Genomic DNA, 25,919 nt, shown 5'->3' on the forward strand with positions numbered 1-25,919 from the left:
AAAAAGAAAAAACCCAAAAATGTGGAAAAACAAAAACAAAACACTTCATCCCACTGCCTATTTCAGATGAAGAACTCGTAATAGAAATTTAACATTGTCAAAGATGGCCAGGGACAGGAATGAGGCCTGACAGAAGTCATGTCTTCCAACTTTATTGTGTTGTCCTCTCCCAAGTTGCAGTGCTTTGCACACAGTAAACGCTTAAAAACTACTCTTACTAATAATACTAATAACAATAATAATGTTGGTATTTGTTAAGCGCTTACTATGTGCCAAGCACTGTTCTAAATGTTGGGGTAGATACAAGGTCATCAGGTTGTCCCATGTAGGCCTCTCAGTCTTCATCCCCATTTTACAGATGAGGGAACTGAGGCCCAGAGAAGTGAAGTGACTTGCCCAAAGTCACACCGCTGACAAGTGGCGGATCCGGGATTCGAACCCATGACCTCTGACTCCCAAGCCCGGGCTCTTTCCACTGAGCCCCTTGTACTATTACTACTGACTCAGATCAATCAATGCTATTGCTCCCTTCATTAATCCCCCCTCCCGGCCCCCCAGCATTTATGTACATACCTGTAATTTATTTATATTAATGTCTATCTCCCCTTTTAGACCGTAAGCTCACTGTGGACAGGGAATGTGTCTGTTATATTGTTATATTGTGCTCTCCCAAGCGGTTAGTATAATAATAATATTGGTATTTGTTAAGCGCTTACTACGTGCAGACCACTGTTCTAAGCGCTGGAGGAGATACAGGGTCATCGGGTTGTCCCACGTGAGGCTCACAGTTAATCCCCATTTTACAGATGAGGGAACTGAGGCCCAGAGAAGCGAAACGACTCGCCCGCAGTCACACAGCTGACAAGCGGCAGAGCCGGGAGTCGAACTCATGACCTCTGACTCCGAAGTCCAGGCTCTTTTCCACTGAGCTAGTGTTCTGCACACAGTAAGCGTGCAATAAATATGATCGACTGACCGACTGACACTGTACAAAGTGCTTGGGAGAGTGCAGTATAGTAACTTTAGATAGGTAAATGTGATTCATTCATTCAGTCGTATTTATTGAGCACTTACCTTGTGCAGAGCATTGTACTAAGCCCTTGGAATGTACAGTTCGGCAGCAGATAGAGACAATCCCTGTCCAATAATGGGCTCACGGTCCAAAAGGATTCCTGCCCTCAAGGAGCTTATGGTCTAGTAGACTCATTCTGAGGAGATAAGAGCTAGACTTAAGAGGTAGAGGTGTGAGGAGTGGAAGCAATTGGAATGGCCTAGGGAAAGTAACCTATCCCTCACCCTAGCCCATAGCTTTTTGGGAGCAATAGGGAGTTTCAAGAAAGGGGCGACTTAACCCTCTGTCTTCCCCACTTGAAATTTTCTGGTCACAAAAAAGACCCAGAAGCTGTTGTTATGGTATTTGTTAAGCATTTACTATGTGTCAAGCATTGTTCTAAACACTGGGTGAGGTACAGATAAATCAGATCGGGACACTATCCCTGTCCTATGTGGGACTGACAGTCAAAGTAGGAGGGAGAACAGGCAGTCGAATCCCCATTTTAACAGATGAGGAAACTGAGGCTCAGAGCAGTTATGTGGCTCGCGCAAAGTCACACAGCAGGCAGGTGGTGGAGCCGAGATTAGGACCTAGGCCCTCCGACTCCCAGGCCCGTGCTCTTTCCCCGGGGCCCTGCTATTCCTCGGTTGCTCCCAGTAGAAGCTGCAAGCCATAGCAGTGGTGGCTAAGATTACCCAAACCTCAAGCTGCTTGTCTTGTCTTATGCCGCCAAGTCGTTTCCGACCCATAACGACACCGCGGACACATCTCTCCCAGAACACCCAACTCTCCATCTGCAATCGTTCTGGTAGTGGATCCATAGTTTTCTTGGTAAAAATACGGAAGTGCTTTCCATCGCCGCCTTCCACGCAGTAAATTTAAGTCTCCGCCCTCGACTCTTTCCCGTGCCGCTGCTGCCCAGCACGGGTGAGTTTTGACTTGTAGCTGATTGCCTTCCACTCGCTAGCCACTGCCCGAGCTAGGAATGGAATGGATAGGCCTCTGCGACACTCTCCCTCCCATAGCCGAGACTGGCTGAATCCTGGAAACTCTCCGGGTGCGACCCTGAGAGGAGTCCTCAAGCTGCTGGCGAGAGAAAATCTGCAAAGCCCACCAGATCAGACACCACCAAACCACCCACCTGAAGTAAAAACCCTGATCTTCACCCTTTGAAATCAGTGTGGCCTAGTGGAAAGCCCAGGTGCCTTGGTAGCTGGAGGAGGTCTGACTGCTAATCACATCTCTGCTGCTGCCAAATCGTATGAAGTTTCCTCATTTATGAACTGACGATAAAATACTTGCTCTCTTTAGCTGTTAGGCTTGTGATGCCCCGGTGGGACAGGGACTGTGTCTGACCTGATTCTCAGAGCTCTAGAAATAACCAGGAAAGCCATTTAAAACCATCTTCCCCCTCAGGGCCTACAGTTCCCAGACTCTTGAAATGCAGTTCAGTTAATGAGCCTTATTTACCTTTCAGGGAGTCTGCAAAAAAATACAGTGTCAGAGTTTAAAGTCAAAGTCAACAGATGATTTGAAGAACCACCGAATTTTGTTTACAAAATCCTCCTTACCAATTTGAGAAGCAGCGTGGTTTAGAAGAAAGGGTATGGGCCTGGGAGTCAGTGGACCTGAGTTCTAATCCTGGTTCCGCCACTTGGGCAAGTCACTTCACTTCTCTGTGCCTCAGTTACACGATCTGTGAAATAGGGATTAAAGCTGTGTGCCCCATGTGGGACAGAGACTGTGTCCAACCTGAGTACCTTGTATCTACCCCAGCATTTAGTACAGTGTCTGGCACATCGTAAATGCTTAACAAATACCATTTAAAATAAAAAGGACGATCTTGTTGTAACTTGGAAGAAATAGAATACTCAAAGAAAATCACTGCAATAATTCTTAAGCCTTCCGGATTGCTGTGTCTAATACCAGGCGATGGAGCATCGGATTGCAGATTGGCTGTAAATTCAGACACCTTTTCCAAAAGAGATGATGTCAGCGTGTGTGCAGCTAAGCTCCAGAAGTCGCCTGTAAGAAAGAAAGGATGAGATTTAGAAAGAAGAGAAGGGGAAGATTGATCCCCGGTCTACCATGAGCCAGCTCACTGGTTAAGAGAGCCTGTTCCCCTGACCCCCAGAAGCCAGCTGGTTTCTTCACTTCAGTCACTTCCCTTCTCTGTGCCTCAGTTACCACATCTGTAATAAAAGGGGATTGAGATTGTGTGCCCATGTGGAACATGGACTGTGTCCAAACTGATTAGCTTGTATCTACCCAGCGCTTAGTACGGTGTGCAGTATAGTGTGGAGCCTAAGTACTGCAGCCTCCGAGATCCATCCTTTGCTTTTATCATTTTGACGTTGTAGTCGGGGTTGGTTGACTGTGGCTAGACTGTGAGTTGTGGGCAGGGAAGGCATCTGCCAAGTCTGTTGCATTATACTCTCCCCAGTGCTTAGTACGGTGTTCTGCACACAGTAAATGCTCAGTCAATACCACTGATTGATTGATTGTGGTTTCAATTCATTGTTTCTAAATACTATTGATTGATTGATCATCTCCTCTTAGATTGTGAGCCCTAAGAAGGAATAAAGACCGTGTCTGATCTGTGATATTTTTATTTCCCGGGATTAAAACCGAGGTCCTTCTGACTTCCAGTCCTGTCGCCTAATATATAGAGCATAGACCTGGGAGTCGGAAGAACCTGGGTTTTAGTCCTGGCTCTGCCACTTGTACGCTGTGTGACCTTGAGCAAGTCGCTTAACTTCTCTGTGCCTCAGTTACCCATATCTGTAAAATGGGGACTAAGACTGTGAGGGCCATGTGGGATATGGACAGTGTCCAACCTGATTACCTTGTACCTACCCCAGTGCTTAGTACAGTGCCTGGCACATAGTAAGTGCTTAAGGAATACCATTAAAAAAAACCAACTCTAGTGTTGAGCAAATACTAAGCCCTTAATCAATAGTATTTATTGAGTGCCTTCAGTGGGTAGAGCAGTTAAAACCCAGAACAACTAAATGAAAAGGCCATCTCTTAATTCAAACAGAATTATCTCCCAAAACCCTAGTTTATCTAGGATGTCAATAAGCTGAGAAGAGCTGCGAGGTTTCCAGAGATTTCCCACCCTGGAAAATAAGATTTAGGGAAAGGTTTCAGCTTTTCTGTGGAGTAGGTTGTTTACCACAAGCTGGGGAACCAAGACTCCTGAAGACTATATAGTTTCAGCCTTGAGGACTTACAGCAAGAATGTTTAAGTAATTTGGAAAGTCTGTGTTGGCCAATCAGTGCAGTGTTGAGTGAATGCTCTCAGTTTTGATGGATTTTCTGCCTTCCCACCCCAGAGGGCCTGAAGCCTCCCTTTCCTGAGAACGAACTACTCACATGATTGATTCCTTTTGTAGACTCTTACTCCCACGACTAAACCCCAAAGTTTTATAGTAGGTTTTCCATCCTGTGGAGAGAGGAGTGATCCTTTTCGACTAAAAGTCTCTGATGGAACAGGAAGCAGCATGGCCTAGTGGAAAGAAAGAGCACAGGCCTGGGAGTGTGAGGATCCGGGTTCTAATCCTGACTCCACTCCTTGTCTGCTGTGTGACCTTGGGAAAGTCACCTGACTTCTCTGTGCCTCAGTTACCTCACCTATAAAATGGGGATTAAGACTGTGGACCTCTTGAGGGACGTGAACTGTGTCCGACGTATCTACTCCCGTGCCTGGCACAACTGAGCACTAAACAAATACCATTTAAACAAGCAAAAAAAAGTGAGAGGGAGGAGGTGAAAGAAAAAGTAGTGTTAGGCACTGTCCACATAAAGCAAAGCAACCTAGCAAGGGGCAATCTTTTCATGTGCCAGCATGGCTAATAATGTGCAGTCTTCTTTGACCTTTTCAGACGCACACTCTGTCAGTGGTGTCTTCACATGTTAAGGACAACTGTATAGGCATTCCATCCAGACTTTTTTAATGGTAGTTGTTTTTTGGGTATTTTTATGGTATTTGTTAAACACTTGCTGTGTATTGGAGAAGGAGCGTGCCTTAGTGGAAAGAGCCTGGGTTTGAGAGTCAGCGGTCGTGGGTTCTAATCCCGGCTCTGCCACTTGTAAGCCGTGTGACAAGTCACCTAACCTCTCTTGACCTAAGTTCCTTCATCTGTAAAATGGGGATGAAAACTGAGCCCCATGTGGGACGAGCTGATGACCTTGTATCTCCCCCAGCGCTTAGAACAATGCTTGGCACAGAGTAAGCGCTTCACAAATACCATCATCCTTCTCGACTCATTCATCGTTATTAGTAGCATTAGTATTTGTTAAGCACTTACTATATATTATGTACTATATTTACCTCAGGGGTAGATCCAAGCTAATCAGGTTGGAAAGAATCATTATGGCTCACAGTCCTAATCCCCATTTTACAGATGAAGTAACTGCGGCACAGAGAAGTGAAATGACTTGCCCAAAGTTTCGCAGCAGACAAGTGGTAGGACTGGGATTAGAACCCAAGTCCTCCAGTCATTCAATAGTATTTATTGAGCGCTTACTATGTGCAGAGCACTCTACTAAGCACTTGGAATGTACAATTCGGCAACAGATAGAGACGATCCCTGCCCATTGACGGGCTTACAGTCTCATCGGTGGAGACAGACAGACAAAAACAATAGCAATAAATAGAATCAAGGGGATGTACGTCTCATTAACAAAATAAATAGGGTAATAAAAATATATACAAATGAGCAGACGAGCACAGTGCTGAGGGGAGGGGAAGGGAGACCCACCTCCTGGGTCTGGGCTCTTTTCCACTAGGCCACACTGCTGCCCAATTATATTCCCAGATCGGGGTGTCATCGTAGGACCCCTTGAAAGGCAAGATGGCTGGTTCACCCCAGCTAGCAAGAAAGGCCCCTGATATTAGGACTGACACCCTAAAGATAGCTTGGGGAAGAAAGGGAGGGAATACTGGCACAAGTTTTCCAACCCAGATGACCAGTGAAACCGCCCTCTGTCATCCAGCGTGCCATCTGTGGAAGAGTGACCCTTGTCCTTGAGGAAAGGCGGTCAGCCCAGCATGTTTACTTTCCCTTCTACCAGTACAGATTGTGGCTCAGTTGTCTCCACCCTTATTGCAGCCTGGTTGTGCCCAAATAGTTTCACACCACTCTCCCCAGCTGTTATGAGCTGCCTCTCTCATCCGCTAAACAATCTCATGTCTGTCTAAGGACTTTCTGATGGTAGGGCATAAATAGCCTTGTTTTGTTACCTATAGGGCTTTAAATTAAGTGGTTCATTTTCATAATCATTTTCCACTCTAAGAATGACTGTCAGTGGGAAGGATTGGCTTGGTTTGCCAGGCACACTGCTAGAATTAATTTTCACTGAGAGATCTGTTAATCTGCCGTCCCTAATTCCCCTTTCTCGGTGAAAAGAGATTGTCCTTGACTCTAGGAGCTACTGCCAGGTTTTGCATCGATGAGGGTTGATAAGCATTAGATTTAGCAGGGATCTCACAAAGAACAGTTGATGAGCTGGAAAGGGAAACTAGGAAAATATTTACTAGCATGGCAGGAGAGAATTCAGGAAATAGAACTCAGAGTTTGGGAGATAGTCGCCATCAACATCTGTGATAAACTTGATGAAATAGGCTTAAATTGCAGCAGAAGGAAGTTGGGTTAGATGGAGGGCTCTGTGGGGGGGGGGGCATTATACTGGAGCTAAGAGAACTTGAGAAATTTCCGACCGAATAGCTGCAAGGATTGTTCGGGCAACCATCTGTTTGGGGCATTTTGAATGGAGTAGTGGTGCTTGCAAGGAAATTTGCTATACTTCACCTTTTAAAAATTCCTCTATTTAATGAAAAACCAGCAGAACCTTAGGAAATGATCATGGAGTTTAAAAATATAGTCCAAGTCTCACTGTCCCCATTTGCCTCTGTCTCTAGTTTCTTTGTCTTAGCAGACAGGGAACACGCCTGCTAATTCTGTTGTATTGTACTCTCCCAAGCGCTTAGTTCTGCACATAATAATGTTGGTATTTGTTAAGCGCTTACTATGTGCAGAGCACTGTTCTAAGCGCTGGGGTAGATACAGGGTAATCAGATTGTCCCACGTGAGGCTCATAATTAATCCCTATTTTACAGATGAGGTAACTGAGGCCGCGAGAAGTTAAGTGACTTGCCCACAGTCACACAGCTGCCAAGTGGCAGAGCCGGGATTCGAACCCATGACCTCTGACTCCCAAGCCCGGGCTTTTTCCACTGTGCCACGTTGCTTCTCAACAACTGCTCAATAAATGCCATTGATTGAGTAATTCGTAGGCACTTGCATTCAGTCAATCAATGGTATTTATTGAGCGCTTCCTGTGTGCAGAATAGCATGGCATAGTGGATAGAGCAAAGACCTGGGAATCAGAAGGTCGTGGGTTCTGATCCTGGCTCCGCCTCGTATCTGCTCTGTGACCTTGGGCAAGTTGCTTACCTTCTATGTTACCTCATCTATAAGATGGGGATTGAGACTGTGAGCCCCATATGGGACAGGGGATTGTGTCCAACTCGATTTGCTTGTATCTACCCCAGGGCTTAGTATAGTGCTTGGCACAGAGTAAGTGCTCAATGAATACCACAGGTGTTATTATTAAAACTGAGCTAAACGCTTGGGAGAGGACAGTACAGTAGAGTTGGTAGACATGATCCCTGCCCACAAGGAGCTTTTAGTCTATAGGGGAGACAGACATGTGTGCCATGTGTATGCTGCACAGCTGCTGGCCTGAGTCACTGCACTCCGGGCCCCAGGGGGAACGTGACAAGTAGGGAAGAGGAAGTGTTAGAGCCACCGTGCAGACCTCATGTGGGACAGGATTGTGTCCAACCTGATTAGCTCGTATCAACCCCCTAGCACTTACTACAGTGCCTGGCACATAATAAGTGTTTTCAAAAAAAATAGGAGGCTGTGCATATTCATTAAAGGTTTAGTTAAGTTCATGGCCCAAAGACCCACAAGAGGGGAAATTCTTCAGAAGTGTTCAGATCGATTCATGGGCGATAGGCCATGATGAGTGTTAGAAGGTAGATCCTAATCAGGAGGATCGAGGTCTTCGAGGACAGCCATCATCACCGGCGGATCACAATACTGACATTCTGATTGACCCAGAATGGCGTGATGGTAATTTTTTTGTGGTATTTGTTGAACACTTAGTATGTGCCAGGAACTGTACTAAGCACTGGGGTAGGTAATAATAATAATGATGATGGTATTTGTCAAGCGCTTACTATGTGCCAAGCACTGTTGTAAGCACTGGGATAGATACAAAGTAATCCAATTGTCCCATGTGGGGTTTACAGTCTTAATCCCCATTTTACAGATGAGGTAACTGAGTCGCAGAGAAGTTAAGTGACTTGCCCAAAGTCAAATAGCAGACAAGTGGCAGAGTCGGGATTAGATCTCACGACCTCTGACTCCCAAGCCCAGGCTCTTTCCACTAAGCCACGCTGCTTCTCTCAGGTTGGACAAAGTCCATGTCCCACATGGGGCTCCCAGTCCTAATCCCCATTTTACAGATGAGATAACTGAAGCACAGAGAAGTTAAGTGACTTGCCCAAGGTCACACAGTGGACAAGTGGTGGTGCCCAGATTAGAATCTGGGACCATCTGAGTACTAGGCATTTACCCTATCCACTAAACCAAGCTGATTCTCTAATTTGCTACTATTTGAGGTTGTGTCCTGTACTATAGGCATTTGGGAAGCAGATTGGCCCAGTGAAAAACACAGCGCCCTACGAGTCAGAGGACCTGGGTTCTAATGCCATTTGACAGCTGAGTAATCTTGAACAAGCTGCTTTCCTTCCTTCTGCCTCTAGACTGTAAAATGAGGATGAACTAATTGTTCTCCCTTTCCTGTAGACTGTGAATCCATAGTGGGACAGGGACTTTGTCCAGCCTGGTTAACTTGTGTTTACCCTAGCGTTTAATACAGTATTTTGCACATAATAAACAGTTAACAAATACCATAATTAATTAATTAGTTGGAAAGTACAGAATAAAAAAGCATCACATCCCCAGCCCTTGGGGTTCTTGCACCAAAATGGGTGAAGCCTCCTCCCTGTACACAAGCAAAAGGGACCTTCAAGGAACAGCAGTAAGGGAATAATAGTCTTCCCCCCCTCCTCCCTGCTGCCCCCCCGTACTGGTTCTGTCCTGGTTATATCTCCCACCACCCTTTCCACGGGTCCCTGTGGGGTATTGGTTGCCAACGATCGCAAGGATCGCTGAAATTTACCAAAAATCCCCATCTCTTTATGTGTGATATTTTCAGTCTCCTCACCTACCGAGCCTTTATTTATCCTAAACGTTTGAATTTGCCCTCCCAGATGTTTTGGATTAAAGTTTTCCCCTTTATCCTCAGAACACCCTCTGTGGAGACAGGGAGAGACAGTATTATTCCACTGTTGAGTTGAAAAAACCGAAGCCTAAATCAACCGAGTTGCCTGAGGCCGCAGAGCAGAGTCAGTCCTCTGTTCACTGGGGTTCATTGTCAGGGTGCGGCACAACAGAGAAGGTGATGAGGAATTAGCTGGGTTTGGGGGATGTTGTTTTTCCTATAATGTGTTGGGCTTTAATCGAGCTGGGTACAGTTTGCTGAGGTGGGTCTCTCTCTTGATTTTGATGTCCATATGTTTCTGATATTTCTCCTGCTTCATTTGAATACTATATTGCAAGAGTTGGGGGGGGGGGGTCCAAGAAACTTGCTTTCATCTATAGCCCCTCTCTCCCTGTCCTAGGACCTCTTATCTCGAGTCCTCTGTTCACTAGAGGCCCCTTCCTGAATAGTCAATCAATGGTATTTATTTATTGAGCGCTTTATTAAGTGCAGAGCCCTGTGCTAAGTGTTTGGGAGAGTACAATAAAACAGAATTAACAGACACATTTCCTGCCCATAACGAATTTACAGTCTAGAGGGGGAAACAGACATTAATATGAATAGTCCCACATCTGTCGCGTGCCTGGAAACAGAACTCAGCAGTTGACTGACCTCTCTCTCCACGGTCACTCCACAGTCTTGGAATCATTTGGGGTCACCCCAGAGAGGCTGGAAATGTACCCCAAAGTTGGAGGCTGAGGAAACTTTTGCAAATGGAGCAGCTTTCAAAATTGAAATAATAAAATTGATTAGACTGTAAGCCCGTGATTAGACTGTAAGCCCGTCAAACGGCAGGGACTGTCTCTATCTGTTGCCGACTTGTTCATCCCAAGCGCTTAGTACAGTGCTCTGCACATAGTAAGCGCTCAATAAATACTATTGAATGAAAATAAAATGCCATTGCTACTCTGGTTCTCTGCTAACACTGTTTTCTTTTTTTTTTTCTTTTTTCTTCTTTCTCTAGCATGAAAGGCTTTCCAGGTAAGAGCTCTGTCTATTTAATGCACGTTAAATGCCAGTTGGGGTTTAGAAATTGCTTTCATTCTCACGTCACGCAATTTTGAATGAACACGGTTTTGCTGATGCGATGGAATTAAGAAACGGGAATGCTAAACTGCCAGGGTTGCCCTTCGTATACTTCGTATAATCTGTGCACAATATAGCACCTTTTCCAGATCCCCAAAGTCAAGTTGGCTGAGAAGGAAACAACTGAGATTATGAGGGAAAACAGGAGGTGGGAACCGGAAATATCTCTCATGTCTCATTGTTGCTTGGATGAGGCAATTCAACAGAGGATTGAGAGACCTTAGGTTACAACCTGGCTCAAAAGACGCTCCTCTCTCCTTTCTAGAGAAATGAAAGCAGTTGATACTCCGTCGGGAGGAAGGGTTGTTAATATAGCCTTGCACAGAAGCACCAAAACATTCCAGTTGCCACATATTTTCCCAGATCATTCTCGTCCTAGGGGAGACATTGTGGTTGGTCACGACTTTACTGGTGCATGGCATTACTCATCTTAGCCAAGCAGGGAAGGACTTCTGCTAACTCAGTAATCAAGCTGCAGGGGATTGGGGTGGATGTTAATGCTATTAAGGGTTGGGAAGATTTGCCGAGATTTGATTTCCCTGCCTGGCCTCCATCTTGTCTTCAGCCTCACACTCAGCTGATTGTCAGTCAATCAGCCGTATCTATTGAACGCTTACTGCATGCAGAGCACTGTACTAAGCATTTGGGAGAGTTCAGTATAGCAGAGTTGTGAGACATGTTCCCCGTCCAGAAGGACCTTAGAGTCTAGAAAACTCTTGCTCCTCTCTGGACTCTGCTCACATCTCAGGCCCTTTCCCGAGAGCCTTGAAAATCTAAATTTCCGCCTTCCATCCAGTGGCCACGTAACCCACGACTGGATCTTCATCATTCATTCATTCAGTCAGTCATATTTTTTGAGTTCTTACTTTGTGCAGAGCACGGTACTAAGTGCTGGGGAGAGTACAGAGACGTTCCCTGTCCACAACTGGCCATCCACCTCTGCAGAGCTTTTTTTTCCTTGGGAATTTTAGAAGGTTGGCGAAGGTCAGGTTTGTGGTTAAAGAACAGAACAGGGAGATTGTCATCCACTTGAACGGAGAGCCTCCATCCCCAGATGATTTAACATCGTTTAACATCTGCAAAAAGTTACCTATCCCTGCCTGGGGGGAGGGAGAAGGGGGCAAAGGAGAGGAGCTAAAGCAGCTGGACATTTGAAATAAAAATTAAAGGTCAGTGCTCTGTTCCGTGAGTGAATGGACAAGATGCAACGTCCGGCACAGGGTATGGAGTAGCAGGGAGGGACCCAGTTGGTGATTGCGGGTCTTTTGTTTTCCAGTAAGTATGTTGGGTTTCGACAAACCTCACCACACAGATTTCTGCCCCTCCTTGATCTTGACATATGTTTCTGATTCATTTGCACTTCATGTGAATGCTGTTTTGCAAGAACCTCTGAGAGCCAAGACATTCACTTTCTTCTCTAGCCCCTCTCTTCTTGCCCTCTCTGGTGTTGGAAGTGGCTCAACCTAAACTAATTTGAAAAACCACATAGATTTGAGTTCAGTGCACAGCTTCAAACCACCAATTTTTCGAGTAGGCTCCAAACTTGGCAAATGTTCCCTCTCCTTCCCGCCGCTGAGCTTTGCCATGAGAGCTGTGGAATGTTAGCAGAGGGAGATTAAAAGAAGGAATGTTTTGAGTTCTTTCTGGCCGGTGTTATTAAGTGATCCTTGGAGTATTTAAAACATCATTCTTTTTTCCTCCCCCTTTCTTCTTCCCTCGGCCCCTGAGTTGATCTTTGCCGTCTGGCCTTGTCTTCCCTCAGGTTGGAATCGGGCAGCAGCAACCTCACCACCAGCGATACGTACAGTGACCGGGCTTCAGCCCGGGCCCGCCGGGAGGCCCGCTTGGCTTCTCTCACCAGCCGCGTGGAAGAGGACAGCAACAGGGATTACAAAAAAGTAGAGTCCTTTTTAGCGAGCTCTCCCCCTAGCCTTTCAGCCCATGAAACCAGCGCATCCCAGCATCCTTGCGTGTTGGGAAAACCAGGTCCCAGGGGAAGAGATATGGAGGAGAAAGGAATCTGTGGGCCTGTCTGTCAGTAACACTCAAGCTTTAATCTGTCCGTCGGAAACCTCGTGGAAGGTGGGCATCAGATGCAGTACGGGCCAGGATAAGGAGGGGACTCTGGGGCTGTTTAGCAGGGCACAAAGAAGAGAGGCTAGTCGACGCAGGGCTAGTCGACGCAGCAAACTATCATGCAAATGGAGAGAAGTGGCATGGATAGTGTGGGGCCCCATTAGTAATAGTAATAATAATAATGGTATCTGTTAAGTGCTTACTGCGTTCGAGTGCTGTACTAAGATCTGGGGTAGATTAAGCGCTTAGTACAGTGCTCTGCACAGAATAAGCGCTCAATAAATATGAAAGAATACAAGCAAATCAGGTTGGTCCTAAATGGAACTCACAGTCTCAATCCCCATTTTACAGATGAGATAACTGAGGCCCAGAGAAGTGAAGTGACTTTCCCAAGGTCACAAAGCAGGCAAGTGGTGGAACTGGGATTAGAACCCATGACCTTCTGAATCCCGGGCCCCTGCCCTATCCACTACACCATGCGGCTCAGGGGCAGCAACCAGGAGGAAAGCTCGGGTCTTCTGAGCACTGAGGGGAAATGACCCTGAATTAGTTCAGCCTGAAGAGAGACACTGTTGCAGTCAGACTCCTCGGGCCACTGTGGGGAAGGAGAATGGAAGAAAGACAGGCTCCCTGGTAGGGGAAGAGTGTAGAAATCTCAAAGCAGATAATCTGCCCGACACCCTAGAGTGGACCATGCCTCAGGTTGGGGTCGCCGAATCACCCTACCAGTCGGTTAAAGTGACACAAGATGGGGCAGAGGGCAGAAAGATGGGCTTTGCATTCTGATCCAACCTTGCCCAAGAAGTATGAGCTGTTGATAGGAGGAGTGGCGATCCACAAACACGCCACTACCTCATCACAAAAGGCTACTTTAAAGTTAATCCGTGGTTGAAATCCACTCCTAAATCAGTGACTGAAATAGAAATGCCCTGTAGACCTAAGGAGATAGAAATGTTTCTGGGAGAGAAGAGGACTTTCCCACAGTGACTAATTCGGTTTTCTTTAAAAAACAGAACAAAAAACCAAAAGGAAAAAGTATTTTTTTAAATGACTTCTTAATGGGCTTTCCTGGGGGTGAGTTTTAATTACTTAATAATTATGGTATCTGTTAAGCACTTACTATGTCCCAGGCCCTATACTAAGCGCTGGGGTGGATCCAAGCAAATTAGAGTGGACACGGTCCCTGTCCCATGTGGGGCTCACGGTCTCAATCCCCATTTTACAGATGGGCTAACTGAGGCCCAGAGAAGTGAAGTGCTTTGCCCAAGGTCACCCAGCAGACAAGTGGCAGGGCTGGGATTAGAACTCACGACCTTCTGACTCCCAGGCCCGCGCTCTGTCCACTGCATCATGCTGCTGCCTAGGTGGACTCCCTCTGTTCCGTTCTAGAGGGAGGGCGGACAGGGAAAGTCTTAGACTGCTGGGACAGTTTCAGAATGGGTAGGATGGACTCTTGAGTTGCATTAATACCTGCTGGTGTTCCTACTCAGGTTCCTCTCATCTTTAAAAGGCAGCCAGATCTATAACTCAGGCTCTCCCACTCTTCCCCTCTTCCTCCTCCAGCTGTACGAGAGCGCCCTGACTGAGAACCAAAAACTCAAAACGAAACTTCAGGAAGCCCAACTGGAGCTGGCGGATATCAAATCCAAACTGGAGAAGGTGGCCCAGGTGAGAAAGGGTAAATCCAGTTGAGCTCAGGGTGGCAAGCCAAGCGGGCTGGCCCTCTGTCCGTTCTAAGCTGGTCCTCCTCAGAAGCATTATGGCAGAAACCATTGTTTGAAATGCTGACCTCTCGTCGGGGCTCAGCAATTAAATGATGGCTACCCCGGCACTGGGAAATGATCCATTTGGAACTGCTCTGGAGAATGTTGCATAATCTGGCCAAGTTCAGCAGATAATTTGTTTTTCTAAACAACCCACCAGGCTTGGGAAGGAAACACCAAATCCTCCAAAGTGGTTTGCAAAGAGGCTTTGCTTTGCCAATACGGAAGGGAATCTCCTGAGGAATAAGAGGGGTTTCAGTCAGGCAAGGAGAGAACTCTGAGCGGCCCAGAGGGGGCCCGACTTGCACCCAGAAACACGGGCCGCGTGACACTTGGGGACTCCGGAAGAGGTTGTGGGCAGGGGGTGATGGCAGAACCTGCGCCTGACGAGGGCCCAGGTGTTGTGCTTCACACATGGGAAAAGCCAAAGCCTCCAAGCAGCAGGACGAGGGAGAGTAGCTGAGAGTTTAACTCCAGCCAGTCCTAGGCCTAAGAGAAACCGGGCTATAGGCTGATAAAATGTTTAAGAGAAATAGAGGTATGACCCAGAGAATTCATTTTCTGCTTCTTCCATCTAGTGTTGATCCTTTGACCCTGCATTATTAGGGTATTAAACAATGAAGGAAGGACTAGAGGATAGCCTGAGATATGTTGGGTTTTTTTCTTCTAATTTATAAGGCATTTGCTAAGTGCTTACTATGTGCCTGGCACTGTACTAAGCACTAGGCTAATCAGGTTGGACACAGTCCATATCCCACATGGGGCTCACAATCTCAATCCCCACTTTTCAGATGGGGAGACTGAGTCACAGGGTAGCTAAACAACTTGCTTAAGGTCACTCAGCAGACAAGTGGTAGAGCCAGGATTAGAACCCAGGTTGTTGGTGAAACCAAATGTCTCTTCTGCAAAACAGAGGGTAATGCTAAAAGCGCTTAGTACAGTGGTCTGCACCCAGTAAGCGCTCAGTAAATACAATCGAATGAGTGAATGAATATTGTACTCCCCCAAGTGCTTAGTACAGTACTCTGCCCAAAGCTCTCAGTATATGCTATGGATTGATGAATTGATTGAAGGCCTGTTCCCCATCTCTTGAATCCCTTTTGTTGCTCTTTAATGGAGGTTGTCAAGAAAGGAATCACATGGTTCCACCTAGCATCCTGTTGTCACGACTTGGTTGACAGCTGGTCGGATCCAGGGATCAGACCGGTGTTCTGATTTTCCTTTTGTCCTCATTCAGTTTCGCTCCACTGATCGACAGTTGCCACTTCTCTGCCTGACTATATTAGCTCCATTGAGTCTGGTAAAATCCCAACCCCCCTCCCACACCCCCTGCGCAACTTCAGTTTCATGTAGGTAATTTAGCAGACCAGGGAAAGAAAGGTTAAACCTCGCAGAAATAACCCAGCTTCTCCTTTCGGCTCTTGTCTGCTCAGTGGAGACTGCTGAGAAATAACGTTTCTCATGACCTTCAGTGTGTCTCAGCTTTTCCACCGGCCCATATCCCACAGCTGGCAGCCGGGCAAACATCTGATGTTGACTTACGCAGAGGGCACCGCAAATACATATAGCTTGCCCGGTGCTGAGGAGGAGGCCCGTGCTCTTCTATGAACTGCCCTTTTGGGGTGTGTTGTTAATATCCTTCTGGAGCGCCACGTCAATGCAGAATGCTAATGCTCAGGAGAAATGTTGGCCCTTTGGATTTGGACTGTTTACCGAACGTAGAGGCTTTCTAAAAGTAATAGCAAAACTCTCTGTAGTTAAGAAGCTCTTTGGCAGCAAAAATGGGAGCATTCTGAGATGTTTATGAGTGTGCTGCTGTTTAGAAGGCACCCCCAAGATTTAAAACAGGGAGAAAAATTCCTGAAGTATCCTTACAGAGTCCCCAAGGTCGAAAAGACCTTGAGGTAATCTGGGCCAATCCCCTGCATGTGCTTAGACCATTCAGGACAGATGGATAGCCCCCTTTCCCCCCAGTTATCTTCAGTAGCCTATTCCAGGGCTCTGCTTATAAGGTTTTAAGATTCAGAGAAGGGAATATTGCTATGTCTCCTTTGACAAGCTATATTGACTTTGAACAGCAAGAATTGCACGGATCCTAAAGCGGTATTTAAGGGACTGGTTTTAATTGTAAAATCTGCAAGGCAGCAAGCTGGTAAAAAAACTTGTCTTGCCTGTTGGGGAAAGTGTCTGAACATCACTAAAGATATACCGTCCAAGCCAGCTGGCTCTGCTTTAGCAGGTGGGATACATTAGAGGCAGCCAAAGAGGGGCAGGATTCCCAAGATTTTTTTTTAGTTACGGTATTCGGTAAACACTTACCATATGCCAAGCACCAGGGTCGATACAAGTCAACCAAATCAGACAGAATCCCCAACCCACAGAACTCACAGTGTAGGAGATGAATCAGTCAAGCAGTGGTATTTATTGAGTTCTTATTGTGCGCAGAACACTGTACTAAGGGCCAAGAAGAGTACAGTACAGAATAGTTGGTCGATACCATCCCTGCATACAAGGATCTTACAGCTTAGAGGGGAGAGAGACATTAAAATAAATTACAGAAATGGCAGAGTATAAGCATAAGTACATAAGTGCTAGGGTGGGGTGAATATCAAGTGCTTAGGGGACACAGATCCAAATGCATAGGAGACGCAAAATGGGCGGGGTGGGGGGGGTCGAGCAGGGGAAATGAAGACTTAGGGAAGGCTTCTTGGAGATATGATAATAATAATGATAATGGTATTTGTTAAGCGCTTACTGTGTGCCAAGCATTGTTCTAAGTGCTAGATTTTAGTAAGGCTTTGGAGGTGGAGCAAATATTTATTCAATCAGTCGGATTTATTGAGCGCTTACTGAGTACAGAACACTGTAGTAAGTGCATGGAAAGTACAATACAGCAATAAAGAGAGACAATCCCTGCCCACTACAGGCTCACGGTCTAGAGGTGGGAGACAGACATTAATACAAGTAAACAGGCTTCAATATAGTGATCTCTGTCGGACAGAAATGGAGAGGGGAGGTAGAGGCCAGAGTGAGGAGTAGGCAAGAGGTTGGCAATGAAATAGATGAGATAAAAGTACAGCGAGTAGTTTGGCGATAGAGGAATGAAGTGTTCAGACTAGTTTGTAGGAGTTCAGTGCGGTCAGGTAGGAAGAAGAGAGCTGATTGAGTGCCTTTAAAATCAATGGTAAGAAATTTCTGTTTAATGCACTGATGGATGACCAATCATTGGAGGTTTTTGAGGAGTGGGAAGACAGGACTGAATTTTTTTTTTAGAAATGAGCAGCAGAATAAAGTATGGACTGGAAGCAGGAGGGTCAGTGAGAAAGTTGATGTAGTAGTCAAGGTGGGATAGAATAAGTGCTTGCATCAGTGTGATGGAGAGGAAGGAATGGATTCTAGAGAGGTTGCTAAGATAGAACTGACAGGATTTGGTGACAGACTGAATATGTGGGTTGACTGAGAGAAATGAGTCAAGGATAATGCTAAGGTCAGGTAGGCTTGTGAGACAGAGGATGATGGTCTACAGTGAAGGAAAAGTCTGGGGAAGGACAGCGATAAGAGCTAGGGAGGGTATTTTTCAGTTGAGGAAACTTAGCCAAAGAGAGTCCCACTGTCTTACCACTAGATAATACTGTCACCCTTACAAGTCCTTTTTTTTTGAGTTTTATGGTATTTAAGCTCTTACTGTGTGCCGGACACTGTACTAAGCACAAGTGTAGATCAAAGATAATAAAATTGGAAAAAGTCTTTGTCCCACATAGGCTCACAGTCTTTATCCCCATTTTACAGATAAGGTGACTGAGGCACAGAGAAATGAAATGGCTCGCCAAGGTCACACAGCAGACAAGTGGCAGAGCTGGGATTAGATCCCAGGTCCTCTGACTCCCAACCCATGCTCTATCCACTAGGCAACACTGATTATCTTACTTGTCTTCATTATTTCTTAACAAAAGGAGTAGAAAGGAGGGACAATTAATTTGGGCACTGTTGCCTGATTCTTTTTAGGCTGAGGGCCAGTGCTTCAAATCAGTCAAGACAGGAAGAAACACCAGCACAGATGAACAGAACAGTGGAGATTTTGTCTAGGGAAAAGAGAATGGTCGGGAGGCGGAAGGGAATGAAAGTTTGAATGGCTGCAAAAGGAGTTGAACCTCTTCAGACCCACAAAGCTGTTTGTGAACAGCATTAAGCCAGAGCCCCAATCCCCATTTATTGATGTCATGCAGAGGGGGAGGGTAGGAGAGGGGGTTTGGTGTGAAAAACTGTCAGCACTGGCACAGCTTTCTCTTTCCTTCGGTATATTTGCTTATAATAAACTGAGTATTTTCCATCTGAACAGCAGAAACAAGAGAAAAGCTCTGACCGGTCGACGATGCTGGAGATGGAGAAAAGGGTACGTGTGCAGGCATGTTTATCTCCTTCCCTTCTGTTCCATAACCTTGTCTTTTCTGACTCTCACTGACTTTGTAGTACAAGCCAATGGAAAAGGTTTCCTTTAAAGAGGCAGGAGAACTGCCACATTTTGTCCCCAGGATGATAATAAATTCTTTTCGCCTGACTCGGGGGCAGGAATTTGATTTCCAATCCTCTTGGCATCTCAGGATTGCCAACAGCTCCTTGCTTGCTCTTATTCTCAAATGGGAAGGAACTCTTAAAGGTCAGTTCATCCATCCCTCTGCCTCCACTCGGGACTGCCCTGAGCTGTATTGGAAAAATAGCATTCCATATTTTGCTCTAGCTACAAACCAGTGGAGTCTCTCCACCATCACCACTGTGATCCTGTGAATTCTCAGTCTCCCCTGCTGAGAAAGGAGTCACTCAGTGGAGCCTGAGCCATCTCAATAGATCTTGAGTCTTGAAATGTGAACTGACGAAGACTCCTCCATCTCCTGAGCCCTACTGAAACCCTTAGTGAGGATTTCTGGATCATCTTCTATCTTCCTGCAGGCTGATCAGGGCTGTCGCCCGAAAGCATTTCAGGGGATTCAGTTGGCACCTTGCATTCTCAGAGTGAAAACCCAAGTTGTGCAGGTTCTGTATAGATAAACCTGAGCTGGAGTCAGGCTTGCGCCTGCCTTCCCAGTTCTGTCGTTACCATCTGTTTAGTTTGGGGCTCAGCACTGTTTCGTTCCCCCAGCTCCCCATCCCATCTCTCTAGGCCCCTTAGCTTGTAGTTCTTGCCTGACCACAGGAGCCATGACAGAAACAAGCCATGAACTATCAGGGAAAGTGCTTCAAGGCCAGAGAGAAGCAGCCGGGACAACCAATAGGCAAGTCAGAGACCAGGCGGGAAAATGCCTCAGGCCCAGAGAGAAGTGGCCATGACAGGCAAGTCAGGAAGCAGGTGGGCAAGTGCCTTGGGACCAGAGAGAGACAGCCATGACAAAGTCAGGATTCAGAAGGGAAAGTGCCTCTAGACCAGGGACAAACAGCTGGGACAAACAAAAGGCGGTAAAGTGGAAAGTGCCTCGGGACCAGAGAGAAGTGGCCATGACAGGCAAGTCAGGAACCAGATGAGAGAATGCATTGGAACCAGAAAGAAGTAAGCATGACTAGCCAGGTTTCAGAAGGGAAAGTGCCTCAGAATCAGAAAAACGGCCTTGACAGAGTCAACTTTCCTTTTAGAAAGGACAGTGCCTCGGGACCACAGAGAAATAACAGTACTTTCAGCAGATACAGTTGGCAGTCCCCAGCGTTCATTTATGGCAGGCTCACAGCCAGTCTGGAGCCGTCGTGTGGACACAAGTACAGCCACTTCTGTGCCTTCACGTCCCCACTTCCCTCCTCCGCTGTCCCCCGAGAGAAGTAGGGAGAGTTTTGATCTAGTCTTCAACGGCCTTCTGAAATACGGTGAGTGGCCCCCTGCTGAAATCACTGACATTCCCTGCACCAGGATGCCATGGTCATTTTCCCTCCAGAAGATTATATGCTGCCTCTTTGTATACCTTCTCCCCCCATGCTGGGTAACGGGAGAATTGGCAGCTCGTTGGAAAGTTTTGAAACAGCCCTACCCCAGAGGTGGCTGCCTGCCTCGTGTGAAACAAATAATGCTGTTCTTCCTGCTGAGCGGTGTGGGTGAAGATGGCAGTGAAAGCAAGCTTTAAAGCAAGCATCAAATAACTTCTGCCAGGCCAGCTAGAAGGTGAGGTACCAGGCTCTTGTCCCTGCCGTTCCAACCTCTGGCTCAGTTGCCAGCAGTCTCCACTTGTCCTAAAAAGCGCTGAAGTTCAGAACTTCTTCTAGACTGCCCCAGCGTTTCCTGGTCCCTACCCCAGCCTGGAGGCCCCACCCCTCCACTTCCTGTTACCTGCCTCTGCCTGAGTGACAAGGGCCAAAAACTTCCAAGCGGCACTTGGAGAGCGACACAGGCGATGGCGAGGTTGCCACAGAATTCTACCATCTCGGGCGATGCAGCAGCAACCCATGGTGACATCCCAGTGTTGCCGGGCCTTCCTCCTGTTTCCTCCGGGCCTTTCCCCCAGAATGGCCCACCAACCCAAAAGTTGGCCAGTGTTCGCCTCGAAGGGATCTGACCGGCTTTTCCCCAAAGAAAAAAAAGCAACGACAGCCCGCGACCCATTTGGAATTCAACAGCCTCATCTAAATGTGTGTAATTTTTTTTTTCTCCCCCTCAGGAGAGACGGGCCCTGGAGCGGAAGATGTCTGAAATGGAGGAAGAGATGAAGGTATGAAGAGTTTTTATTTTTCTCCTATTTCACATGATCTTTGAGTTACCTACCAGGGCAGGATGTCTCGTTTGCCCTCCAAAGTCCTTTGCAAATGTGTGCCCTGGAGAAGAGATTCTGAGTAAGGTAAGGAGGACCAGGGGATGTTTCTCTCAGGTGCCCCGAGAATCACTTTACCGAGGTCGTGAACGTGCTGGCCCTGGGATCCCACATCCGCCCCACATGCGTGCTGATTAGTCACCACGTCCGCTGTGGCCACCCGCGACCGCTTTCTGAAACTAACACTTCCTTTGTTTTCAAGGGGTGACCTCCGGCGGTCTGGAAAAGGACGTGAGTGGAACTCTAAAGCTCACTGTGAGATGGCTTTTCTCCCCTCTTCTCCCCCCGCCCCCTATCCCCCCACCATGGGGCTGGGCGCCTGGATGCAGGCCAGGCCTGGTTTTCTGGCCCCACAGACAAGCACGCTGGGACCATGGGGGATTCTTACTGGGGCAACAGCTTCTTCATGCATCTCCTTCTTCCCTTTTCAGCATGTTGCTGGAGGGAGCACCGAGAGTCACCCTGAACCAGAATGGAGATTTATTCGCGGATTGTTCATTTTTTCTCTCCCGCTGTTACCAGTGTTCTGGAATGCTCAGCATCCCCACCCTGCTCTGCTCTGTGCCAGCAAGCTCAGGTCCCCTCCCCGGTCCCCAACACCCGTCTTGGCTTTTTTGCTTGCCCTCTGTCTCCCACCCTGCCTCTTTTGGCCCCCCTCACCCAGCAACCAAGCCCCCATCATCACGCCTGGTCCAACTTCTAGGCCACTGTAAGCTCTGCAGGGCAGCAGACCACCTGCTACTGCTGTTGTGTGGGGCGGACAGGGGTAGAGCGGACTGCTTAGCGCCACAGATGTGTGCCTGGTTTGTGGAGGGCCCAGCACCAGCCCGTGGGGGACACGCCCACCATCACCCAGCGTCTGGCTTTGGCCTGTTTTGCCATGATTTGTTCATCTTCTGTTTCAGTCCAATAAGGTTTTCGTTTCAGTAAGCATAGGATTTCCTCTGTTTGAGAACAGGAGATCCTGAATACATTGGTCCGACGTGGCTGGGCGCGAAGTACTCTGGAAACTTACTCACCCTTTTTATAGTGACTGAGCCAGCAAGCTCCTGCCATTCATTTTTCTCCACTGGAAAACAGGGAAATGCTCCTGTGACTGCACAGGTTTCCAGAGAAAGGGGGAAGAACCCCTCTCACCTCCATTGTCAGTCCATCAATAGAATTGATTGAGCCCCTGCCATGGGCACCGAAGCCCTTGGAAGAGTGCCCCAAAAGTAAGACGAGGTCCCTGCCCTCAAGGAGCCTACAATCTAATGGGAGAGATTAACAGGGAAGCAATGTGGCCTGGGTCAAAGGAACTGGGTTCTAATCCCAGCTGCACCGCTTGCCTGCTGTGTGACCTTGGGCAACTCATTTAACTTCTCTGGGCCTCAGTTACTTCATCTGTAAAATGGGGGTGAAGACTGTGAGCCCCATGTGAGACAACCTGATTACCTTCTATCTCCCCCAGCACTTAGAACAGTGCTTGGCACATAGTAAGCACTTAACAAATACCCTGGTTATTATTATCTCATCTATAAAATGGAGATTAAATCCTCCTCCCTCCAACTTGGACTTTGAGCTCCATCTAAGAGACTGTGTACAACCTGATTATCTTGCATCTACCTCAGCTCTTAATACAGGTTGGACACAGTCCATGTCCCACATGGGGCTTAAAGTCAAAATTGGAGGGAGATTGATGCGTGGGGGTGTTTCATCAGGGACATGGCACAGTTTCCAGCATTCCATGAGCTGGGTGATCTCCTCATAGAGCCAAGAAGCCCCAGTAAGGGAACCCCGCAAAGGTGTGCTCCTTGTGGGTGATCCCTGAGGGTTGGAGAGCCAAAATGGCAGAAAGATGACAGAGCATGAGGTCAGGCCTCCGCTCGGAGCGTCCCTACTCTGTGTCAGCCCAGGTGGGCTGTGGAGTCTTCATGCTTGGGAATATTGGGTTGGAATATGCCCGGGCCCAGGCATGTTGAGTTGGAATATGCCCGTGCTCAGGCCCACTGCTGGCTAGGCTTGAACATGTGCCTTGCCTCCAGGCCTCAGCCAGGAGCAAACTGGAGTGAGCAGCTAGCAGCTATTTTCTTTCATTTGGCAAGACACCCAACCCGTTCTGGGAACAAGCCCACCTTCCTCCCTCCTGTCTCTCCTGGCCTTGGGGTGGTAGAGTGGGAGGACGGAGCATTCAGGGTGGGTGAACTCTCCTGTTCGAGTTCTACAGAATCAAGAGTTGGGAAGCAACTTCTCTCGTCCTTCCTGCTTTCTCGTGCAGGCCTTCAGAATCCATCCCGAACCCTGTACCTCTGTTTTGCTCTCTCTGGTGAATGGAGAGTCACAAGTTCCTGATACTGAATCAGATCTCTCTTGTCCCCTATTGCCTTGGCGGCTTCATCGATATGTGAAGCTTCCTGAGCGGACCATCTGTACTGTGCTGTTGGCTGCGTTTTTTTCCTCCGCCTTCGGCGTTGCTCATTACAAACAGACGCGAAGCCCTGAGCTAGAAATGTAAATGGAGTAGAGCAGTGACAGCATTGAAGGGAGTAGCCCTTGCTAAATGTCTAAGGATGCCAGGAAACGTGAGTTCATACCCACTCTTCGCCTTCCTAAAAGGTGGGAATTGAAAATCACAGTCCTCATAATAATAATGATGGCATTCTAAAGCGCTTACAATGGGCTAAGAATTGTAATCTAATCATCAGATTAGACACTGTCCTGGTCCCACACTGGGCTCACCGTCTAATCCCCATTTTACAGAAACAGAAACTAAGGCCCAAAGTGGTTCAGTGACATGCCCAAAGCTACACATCGTGCCAGTGACTGAGCTGGGACAAGAACCCAGGTCTTCTGGTTGCCAATTCTGTGCTCTTTCCCCTAGCTCACACCACACGAGGAGGAGACTGCTCATCTTGACTGTCTTGCCCTACCTTGCCTATTCTTTCTGGCCCATCTGAATGTGTCAGTTTTTGAAGGTTTAGTGTTCTGGACTAAGACATTGAAGTCACTTGACAGGGAAGCAGAAACCAGGCGAGCCAAGCAGTTTTCAGCTCAGTGTTTTCCTCCCTGAATTCTGCGACCTGTTCAGCTCTGGCCCAGACCCACTGGGTGGGGTCAGTAGTAGTGGGGATGGTGATGGTGGTAGTAATGGTTTTTATTAAGTACTCACTCTGCACAGAGCACTGTACTTAAGCACTGAGAAAGAATACAGAGATGGGAATTAAACATGGTCCCTCGGGGAGTTCACCATCTAAAAAAATCAAAGGGGAAAGAGGGGACTGCCACAGATACATAAAGAGAAATGAAACAAAACACTAAGACAACCTAAAGACGAAAACTAAGCTCAGCTGGGTACCGTGAATAGAGGTGCTTCGCGGCTCAGAGTCAAGAGTCGCGCACGGCCACGGCGAGTCCTCCCACAGCAGCCACAGTACTGGGCTACTCTGGGTTTCCAGTGGCGGTTCAGGCCGGCACTGCCAGACTCCCATCCCAAGAATTCTCTTAGAGATGACTTGATCCAGGGGTCTTATTTGGCCTAGGCTCCCCGCCGACCTCAGGAGTCTCCAGCCAGGTAGCCCAATCCTCAAAGTGGCCCCACAAATGATCCGTTTTTCCCAGGGACCCTGAGGCTGGTCTACGCTGGCAACAAACAAGCTGTCCACAGCTGCACCCGCCCCTGTCCGCCCTGTGCTTGGCATCTTCCAAATTTGACCCCAGACTTCAGCATCCAAGCCCATAATGGGTCCAGGGCTCACTTGCCCAAGCAGAGAAGGTGCCCAATGGACTACTAGACTGATATCCCAACGGTCCCCAGGGGAGCACTGAACAAATGCAGCGGTACCACAGTTATAAGACAGTGCCTCAGCCACTCGGCCCGACTCCAAACCCCTGAAGCGGGGAGGGCTGTAGCGGCCATCCGAACCCCCCGCCAGAATGAGAAGTTTTGTGGTGGTTCATCCTGGCCTCACCCCCAGGCCAGGTGTGACCCAAGGAGGGTTTTAAAGCAGACAGCCTCCTCACTGGTCCCGACTCAAACCCAAGGGCTTTACGTAGAACCGGTGAGCAGGAACACTTGGCCTTTGTTTAGGGCAGAAGCAGCAGCTGAATAGCAATGGGTTTGGTGTTTCCTGCTCCCTGTCAAGCAACAGAATTCAGAACGCAGAGGGTCAGTAAGATAAGGAAATCTCCATGTTAATTCTTCAAGGCCAACAGGTAGAGTTATCTCCTGATGTTGGGTTTGGAGAGTTTATTCACTTACTGGCCATTCAGTAGCCCCAGGGCCCCTAATCCTAATAAAGCAGCATGGGTTAGTGGAAAGAGCCCGGGCCTGAAAGTCAGAGGACCTGGATTCTAATCCCAGCTCTTCCAATTGGTAGTGTGTCATCTCGAGCAAACCACTTAACTTCCTTCCGCCTCAGTTTCCTCATCTGAAAAATGGAGATTAAATACCTGTTCTCTCTCCAACTTAAACGTCGAACCCCATGTGGAACAAGGACTGTGTTCATTCTAACTAACTTGCATCTACCCCAGCTCTTAAAACAGTGCTTGACACATAGGAAGCATTTTAAGTAATAATAATGATGACATTTTATTAACAATAATAATATTAATGATGCCTTGCAAGATTGATGTTGTGATGCTTTTCCTTTCTTAGAGCTGTTGGGCTTGACACATCCTATACTAGGCCACTCAGTATCTTCTTTCCCCCCCAAGTGGAGTTTGGATTTGGTGAGGGGTTTGTGTGGGGAAAGGGCTTAGTTTTTTGTTTTGTCTTGTTTT

The 25,919-nt window shown here is 47.5% G+C and overlaps 1 protein-coding gene and 1 non-coding gene across 9 annotated transcripts in view; one reads left to right on the forward strand and one right to left on the reverse strand.

Moving 5' to 3' along the window:
- Positions 1 to 25,919, forward strand: part of PPP1R12B (protein phosphatase 1 regulatory subunit 12B) — a 245,567-nt gene that overhangs the window by 202,240 nt on the left and 17,408 nt on the right. For 7 of the 8 annotated variants that reach the window (XM_029068781.2, XM_029068780.2, XM_029068784.2 and 4 more), the window contains 5 exons: positions 10,416 to 10,432; positions 12,300 to 12,435; positions 14,177 to 14,281; positions 18,716 to 18,769; positions 21,012 to 21,062. In XM_029068781.2, coding sequence (XP_028924614.1) covers positions 10,416 to 10,432; positions 12,300 to 12,435; positions 14,177 to 14,281; positions 18,716 to 18,769; positions 21,012 to 21,062 — 363 coding nt within the window. Of the gene's footprint in view, positions 1 to 10,415; positions 10,433 to 12,299; positions 12,436 to 14,176; positions 14,282 to 18,715; positions 18,770 to 21,011; positions 21,063 to 21,363; positions 21,393 to 25,919 lie in introns of all 8 variants that reach the window. The other variant, XM_029068783.2, reaches the window with a different exon arrangement.
- On the reverse strand, positions 1,992 to 2,129 carry LOC114813504. Its single transcript, XR_003761221.1, has one exon. It is a non-coding gene; the product is annotated as a small nucleolar RNA SNORA7 (small nucleolar RNA).

The sequence above is a fragment of the Ornithorhynchus anatinus genome, chromosome 7, assembly GCF_004115215.2.
Source record: "Ornithorhynchus anatinus isolate Pmale09 chromosome 7, mOrnAna1.pri.v4, whole genome shotgun sequence".
Taxonomy (NCBI): domain Eukaryota; kingdom Metazoa; phylum Chordata; class Mammalia; order Monotremata; family Ornithorhynchidae; genus Ornithorhynchus; species Ornithorhynchus anatinus.